Source organism: Corvus brachyrhynchos, unplaced genomic scaffold (assembly GCF_000691975.1).
Source record: "Corvus brachyrhynchos isolate BGI_N302 unplaced genomic scaffold, ASM69197v1 scaffold84, whole genome shotgun sequence".
NCBI classification, from domain to species: Eukaryota; Metazoa; Chordata; class Aves; order Passeriformes; family Corvidae; genus Corvus; species Corvus brachyrhynchos.
In genome coordinates, this window is record NW_008237434.1 from 2,038,963 (window position 1) to 2,047,044 (window position 8,082).

Genomic DNA, 8,082 nt, shown 5'->3' on the forward strand with positions numbered 1-8,082 from the left:
GCTTTAAAAAACAGAAGAGTGCTTTCAATAATTCAATATCCAGACAGCAATTTTAATGTCAGAACTGTCAGCCTACCCCTCTTGGGCTGTCATGCTCAAGCCTGAGACTGTGTGGGGTCTGCCCTTCTCTAGAGAAGGATGGCAGCCCAGCTAGTGTCCTGTGAGGAGCTCCTGGCCACCTTTCTGCTAGGCAAGTGAAGGATTTATCTCCGTCCCCTTGGTGACCGTGCAGAATTTGAGCTACACTGTTACCAAGCACTCCTGTGGCTTCACTGTGGTGTTCAGAATTAATACAAGCTTACATTCGTAGCTGCACAGAATATTCTGAGTGGGAAGGGACCAACAAGGATCATCAAGTCCAAGTCCTAAATGAATGATCCGTATGGGGATTGACCCACAAACCTTGGTGCTATTAGCACCATACTCTAACCAACTCAGCTAATATGCTGTGATTGTGACAAGAAATGAGATATACTGCTTATTCATTACACTGCTAAACGCTTTCCATCCCTACTGTGGCAATGACTACACAAAGAGGATTGGGAGACTGATTTATTTTTCTTCTTAGCCTCATAACTGTTATGGAAGAAAACAGAATGGTACCATAACATATGCACTGAATTGGTTAAATAATAAAGGTAGAAAAACTTGCATTCTTAAACCTTTTTTAAACTATGAAATTCGAGCTTTTATTTCCTTAGCTGCTTTGTCTTCACACTGCTGAGTAGCCTGAGGACAAGTTTGGGTTGTTCTCCCTGCTTTCAGGAGATGATTATTCTGATATTAAGGTGATTTTTATCTTTTTATTTAAACTGTGATTAAGTCTCCAAACAGCATCACAAACATAGCTAACACCAATGGTTAAAGAAAAATGTCTGGCATTGAAAACCATATGCTTGGTGCCCTACAACCGATGTTGCTGACCTGTCAGAAAGGACTGAGGATGGAACAAGCCAGTGAGCCCCACCACTGCTGGCAGCACAAGGTTCTGTGTCCAGATGTTGAGTTCTCGGCACCACATGAGAAAATCAGTAACCCTAAAAGAGAAGCATCAATAGCCCCTGCCTTAACTTTAGACAAACTACAGATTTCAAGTGTAAAGAGTACTTCTGTCTACAGAGAAAGTACATTGCTGAAGACACCAGAAAGTATAAGATTATATAAGTATAAGGTAATTGTTTCAGTGGAATTTGTTGTTTCCCTGATGCAAGTATATGTCTGAAACCAGTTGTAGAAGGTCATCAGCATGGGATGGGTTGCTGGCAGCAGGGAATTGTGAGTATGCTCAATCCTGTAAAATGCTGTCTTGGGGAGAAACCTGAACATCACCGTGAGCCATGTTAACAGACCTTCAGAAACTGCCAGAATTTGCTAACAGCTGATGGCTTCTTAAATGCAAGTTGTCTGATGGCATCTTCATTCGTGCATTTACCAATAAGCCAGAGCAAAGTCCAAATCCGGAGCATAAGGAAGTCTGACAGAGGCTCTGAATAATGGCATAATGGAGCATACATTGCCATGAGGTATCAGAAGAATTTCCCAAAACAATGCTTATTTCATCCATGTCTAACCACTGGTGGTGGAAGGCTAAGGGAAAAGGAATTCCACAAGATGCTGAACACGCCTAGTACTTGGGACAAAGGGAGGTGACGGAGCCTTCGCTTTAGCAAAGTGCTTGGCATTTCTACAAAACCCACTTCAAAGGAAAACTGACTTTCCATTAGGACAAAATTTGGAAGAAAAATGAATGGAACAGAGCTGCTGGGCTTGAGTCACTGGAATAGCTCTGTGCATAGTAGCTAAACCCTGTCACTGTGGGGTACTTACCAGTGGACAAAGCTGTGTGTGAATGGATGTGCTGGTTTAGTCCATGTGTCTGGCATAACATCACAGAAGAGTGTGTATTGCAGCTCTTCCCTGTGAGCAGAAAACATCAGCTCCCCCTTTGGAGAAAAATAAAAAGCATACATAAAGAATAACTGTTCTTTCATTTCCAAAAAAGCCACAAAAACCCCTGAAATAAGTAATTTGCCTTCAGACCAAGGTCCAGCTGTTTAAAAGACCTATGGATCTCTGAAAAGTTCATCATCTTACAGTCTTCGACGCAAACAAGAGCATGGGGTCTCCAGGCAGTAGTCATCCTGCATGATTTCTGCTACGTTAAGCTTCTCAGGAAGCATCTCAAGAATATCATCCAGAACATTCTTGACCTGTCCAGGACAATACAACAGAGCCAATAGAAATCCCAGCAATCAACTCTTTATGACTCTTCTACTTTCAAGTCTGATTTCTACAGAAGAGTACAAACATCTCATTTTCTTAGATAAAAACCAGAGATGCTCCCTCCCTCACCTTTGCTGTCTTTTTGGCAATGGTATTGAGAGGAATTGTTGCAAACCAATTAACACTTAGCAGCTTCTATTTAGCTTTACATTTTCAGGTAGCATTGACCCCTGAAGCTTACTAACACATTGGGGTGGACTTGGGATGACTGCTGTTACTAGGATGCACCCTGGAATTGTCTTGATTTTCAGTCAAGTGTGATCAGTAGTTTGTGTTTCTCTAGTACCTAATAGTTTCCATGACCCCCTCCACCACCCACAGTCCTTGCTGTCTCAGGCATTAGGCAAAACACAGCAGAGGCACAGGCGCACACAAATCACCCCCAAGAAGAGCCTTTCTCCCTGCAGGCCTGCTCTGGAACTGAGGCAGAACATAACTGAAGAACAATTCATAACAGTACTAATGAGCAGGAATTGAAATCACAGCATTCATTAATGCAGCTCAGCCTCTGTTTCATCCCTAGCTTTGGCAGACTTAATGATGAATGCCATATATTATAGTCCAGACTCCCTAAAGTGGATGGGAACTGAGCATGAAAAGCACAAGTTTCCCCCAGGAGATGAAGCAATGTTTGGCTACTTGCATGCAGAGCTGTCACATTTCCTCCTGCAAAACCTCCATGATCTGATAGTGATAAGAGGAAAAAAAAGAGCACTCAGAGGAAAAGGAGAGAGTAAAGAAAGGAATGGAGAAAGGCAGAACCAGAGTGGCAGTCACAGGGGACTTTAATTAACTCTGGTAAGGATAAGGAGCTGAAGGCTCAGTCTCATCATATGCCAGGCTTTGGGGCATCTGGACATAGTTTCTCAGATCTACACTCAGAGAGGAAGATGCAGAAGATGGCAAGATCAGAAAACAGAATTAGCTGAGATTTGTGATTACATTTTCCTTCCCTGCTCCTTTATTCATTTAATCTCTTAAGCACAGCACCAGTGATGTTCTGTGCTTAAAACCCATTCTTTTACATTTTTCTGGAATGAGTTTGGCTAAACTAATGTATCTGTGTGTCTGACATATCTTGACTATGAACAGAACTACAATGTCCCAGTTAACTCCTTATTAAGTGACAAAGCTTATCCTTGTACTAGGGTTGGTCCATTTAACCCAGAACCTGATAGTTTATCAGGTTGTTATTATAAAACAATAACAGTGTTATTGTTCTGCTAAACTCCAGGTTCTGTGGTGAGGTGCTGAGGCTAAGAGGTGATGAGACAGCCTCCTTGGCCAGGTTTTACCTATTCAGACTGCCAGAAAACTAAAACTCCCTGAAAACCTTCTCTTCTGCTACTCCTTGCAGGGGAAGTCCCTTGGAACAGCCACGGGCTCCTGTTTAGATCAAGTGCCCAAGAAGGGAAGCAGTGAGAGAGCCTCTGCTTGGGCTCTTTCCTGGCATGGAAAGCCTGCACACCACTTCTAGGCTGTGTTGTGAGTGCAGCAGAAAAAGGAGTGCAGTCTAGGAGGGACTTCCTATGCTTGGCACAAATGGGAAGGCATAGGAAAGCTACCCTAAGAGGTTTTATCATGCAGGAGATGGGAACAAAGGACAGAGGTCAAGACCAGACCCACCAATTCAACCAACCACGCCTTTTTGTTAGTAAGTTTTTGTTGCTGTACTTACTTATAAAAGCATACAAAAAAAAGGAGATAGGTCCATACCTTGTTTCCCACCCCACGTTAAATTCAACATGAAAAAGAAATTATCTGCATAACAGGTTAGGTGTTCCTCTGGTCCAAATCCCTTTGGTCCAAATGTGTTCCTAGTGCAGTACACCTTAGCCAGGCTGGTGCATTATCACAGCCATTAACACTCATCTGATCTTTTCTAATTTGATGCCTTCCCCCCCCTCCCCACCCCCAGAAATTATGTCTGTTGCTGAAGTAACGCAGTAAGATGTGTATTCCACCTGTCATTAACAGCACTGACAATACATTGGATGAAGAACTTCACCTCTTTCTCTGCAGACTGGCCTGATCCCTCTCCCATGTATATATGGGTTGCATTTCCAAAGGAGTTTTGAAGAGATTATCTGATATTGTTGTCAAGAATCCCATCTCAGCATTGGGGTGCAGTCCATATAGTACAGTGCTTTCAGGTGGAAGCATTTCATCTGTTCCATCTATTTATGGTATCCATCATAATCCAGATTTTCTGGGGCCAAGAAACATGGTGCCAGTTCCCCTTCAAACTGTGGTAAAAGAATCAGTAATGTTACTGATAATGCTGGCACCAGTATTTGAAACATTCTTGTGTATCTATGAAGTTTCAGAAATTTGTTTCAAGGCTGTGGACACAACACCTGCATGTTCAGATACAATGGAACAAGGTTACCAAAGTATACCCAGCATAGTTACTATTTGCATAATTTCTTGACAGTTCAATTTTCTGGAAGTGGGGTCACTTCTTCCTTCATGAGGATGCTTTGTGTTTATTTTAAGGACTGTCACTACTGAGGCAAGTTCATTTTAAGTACTGAAAGTCTGCATCCCCTCAGCAGCCAAGCAAGGATTCTTATGCCATTTTGCAGATGACTCTGAGACAGGAGAGAGTCATACCTGTGGGAGAGGAAGGACTGGACCCTCAACTCACCTCAACCCTGTCATGTATTAACACGAACCATAGCATTAGTTCTATTCAGTGTGTCATTAATTAGGGGCTTTGCACAAACACACTGCATTCAAAATAACCTTAAAGAGGTCACAGCGAGAGACAGGTACAAGGGACAGGTAAATGGAGTGTGAAACTGTGATATCACACGTCAGAATATGAGCAACTTGTCAGAAACAGTGATCCCCTTTCACTTCCCACAGGAATGGTTGCAAGTCAGGACATTTCTTTATGTGTTGATGTCCCTTCCATTCTCTTCTGCCTGGCTATTGGCAGCTAGGAGCTGGAACAAGAAAAGAAAATCAAGCTACTCCACTGCATCTCTCCAAGTGTAGGAGTCTTGCATGGGGTTTTGTGCTTTGGGTTCAGTGAGATAGACAGTGGTGATAATTTTAACAGGAGAAAAAATTAAGGTCTCAGCCCGCTCAATATTGAGCCAATATTGAGTACTATTAACTGCACTGTTCCTATAGAGCAGGAAGACCCTAACTCTGTCAGGATATTTAAGATAAGTCTTGGGACTTTGGAGCAGATCAAGATTTATGTAGGTAGACAGGATTTTAGTGAGATGTACTCTCAGTGGGCTGACCTCCTAAATAAAATAAGAATAAAAATCACATTTTAAAAATAAAAATCACTGTAAATCACAATAAAAATCACTGTAGCAATCACATTTATTTTACAGACTTCTTCATCTCCTGTGCTGTAAGAACTTCACTGGATTCAAAGAATTTCTCTGAACTTATTGTCATAGAGCTGTCTGCAATTTAAACAAGGCTTGAAGTTGTTTTTGCTGAAAAATATTTCTAGCTGTAAGTGGTAGTTTTCACAAAAGCTATTTCTTCCTAATGCAGGGTCCACTCCACAAAATCACAATAACATTTAACAGCTTTTGGCATTTAGAACAGTCTATAACAAGCTACTGCTCAAAATAACACCAGTAAGCACTTATTTCTGAAGTCATTTTAGTTCTGCAACCAGCCATTTACCTGTGCCTGAACTTGCACCACTAACCTTACCCACAATAAGCTATATCTTAAGACGCCACTTTGAAGTAGTGCTGAGGTTTTGAAAAAAGCCCTGCTATTTACCTCGAGTGGAAGATCAATTCTGTCAGACAATCTGTACTTACCAGTCTCTCTGCTGGCACTTAAATCAGGCTTTACTGCATCCGTGGGAGTTGTGTGCACAGAGGGAGGCTGTGGGTTACTGGGGTGTGTAGCAGGAACTTGCTGCCCTTCTGTCTTTATGACTGTTCCCGGGCGAGGTCTATCAAAGCTGGCGCACAGTGGGTCATTCTCACGGACCTTGTGGGATGAATTTATAGCTAAAAGAACTCATCATAAGGCAAGACGTTAAAAAGAGAAGGTAATCTCCCCAGTGAACACAAAGCCCCACTGCTGATGAAGGGCCATCCTGTTTACATTCATTTGGCTGCCAGACACTGAATGATTTTCTGGTTTTGCTAGTAATTCTGGGCTTTAACTTTTTCCAGTTACAGCAAGAAGCTCAGAAAGATACCTCACTGTTTAAAATACCAGTGGATCCACACTCAGGGTTGGGTCCCTAAACTTTCCAAAGGCCATACAAATAGCAGTGATTCTGTTCAGGTTTCACCATCTATACTTATTTTGCAATTATTTGAATGAAAGTTCAGGCTTGTGAAGGTTAATGGACTACCTAAAGTAGTAAAGCAGTAATTCTTTACTTATCCATAGGCTAGAGGCAGAACTGGAGCCGGCAGGATGAGCTTCCCACCATGCCCCCACGACCTCAGCTGTCATGTGGAGAAATCAGCCTCTTTCGGGGTCAGGAGTACAGTGGTGTTTAGCCTTTCCATCTCCATGGCAACTTACTCTTGGGCGTCTTCTTCTGAGCAGTTACTTCCAATTGCCTTCATCTGAGTGTGGCTCTTTGACATATGAAAACCCGCTTGTTCTGGACCAAGGAGACACCAGCCTGCTCCTCTCGCTCACAGCCAAAAGGCAGGCTGCAGCCCACTGCCAGGGGTGAAAGGGGCACTTTTCCCAGCTTAGCCTGGCTCCACAAATGGCCTGCTCACACATAACATAATAATTTTTCTTTTTTTTTCTCATAAATGAGCTTTTTACCTTTGGATAATGAAAAATAACAATTCTGGAAAGGGCACTTGAAAAATTTCTTGGCAGTTTTTAGCAAATTTTATACAATCAGTTCTCTAAAGTGACTTCCTCAGCAGCTATGGAGAAGAAAACAGGGTTTTAAAATATTTTTTAATATATATATAAAAATACACATATACAATACATATATTATATATGTATATTATATATATGGGTGCACATATATACACACACCCTGATATAAATATCCACATTTGATAAAACTGTGTGTATATGAAAATAGATTAAAGTAGTTTCTGTGCAAAACTTCTTAGAACTAAAGTTATAGTAACAGTTTCTTTTTGTAGCCTCAAAACTTCTAGCATTTGCTGCTGATTAGAAACAGCTTTGGCAATCTGGCACTTTGGAGCCATGGATGCTCCACATATACTTCTTTCCAGACAAAAACTTAATAGTGAAATTTGAATAATTCAGTAATATCAGCTGGTGATAACCTGACAAAGCTACAGAAACAGGTGTGTGAGAGAATAGTGGAAAATTAAAAACAGTCTTACAAGCTATTTTCCCTATTTTAGAAAGAGGGAGATGCAAGGAAATGTATAACATTTCCATTCTATTATTTTTTTGAGGAAGAAAATGTGCAAAGAGTAAGTGTAAGTTCTGAGGACAGTGCCATTCTGGTGAGGCTATCAGTCACATTGGTTAAAGCGCAGTTCTGTAAGAGATACTTTCCCATGCCAGCCCAAACATTTCTAAATGGAAGCACCTTTAAATAGTTTTCCTAGGAAAATGGAAACCTAAGTGTATCCAATGTCATTGAGCTCACTATACAAGTAGTGTTATGAAGTACTGAATTCAAGTTACCAATTAATGGGACTTGCAAAAGTAAACGAGCGGTACACCAACTCACAAACCCTTTCAGCCAAAGTCTGCTCACGATAAATCATTGCCAAATTTATTCTCCCACAGCCGGACAAGACCTTGCTACAGGTGGGGCCGCCTGAATGAGAAAGCATGTGGTCTTCTCTTTCC

General features: G+C 41.6%; 1 protein-coding gene across 1 annotated transcript in view; it reads right to left on the reverse strand.

The window, feature by feature from the left end:
• DNAH11 (dynein axonemal heavy chain 11) overlaps window positions 1-8,082 on the reverse strand; it is a 108,820-nt gene that overhangs the window by 11,771 nt on the left and 88,967 nt on the right. The window contains 4 exon segments of the mRNA XM_017731169.1: window positions 925-1,037; window positions 1,828-1,943; window positions 4,292-4,529; window positions 6,081-6,255. Of these exon segments, the coding sequence (XP_017586658.1) occupies window positions 6,195-6,255 (61 nt within the window). The 3' untranslated portion in view covers window positions 925-1,037; window positions 1,828-1,943; window positions 4,292-4,529; window positions 6,081-6,194.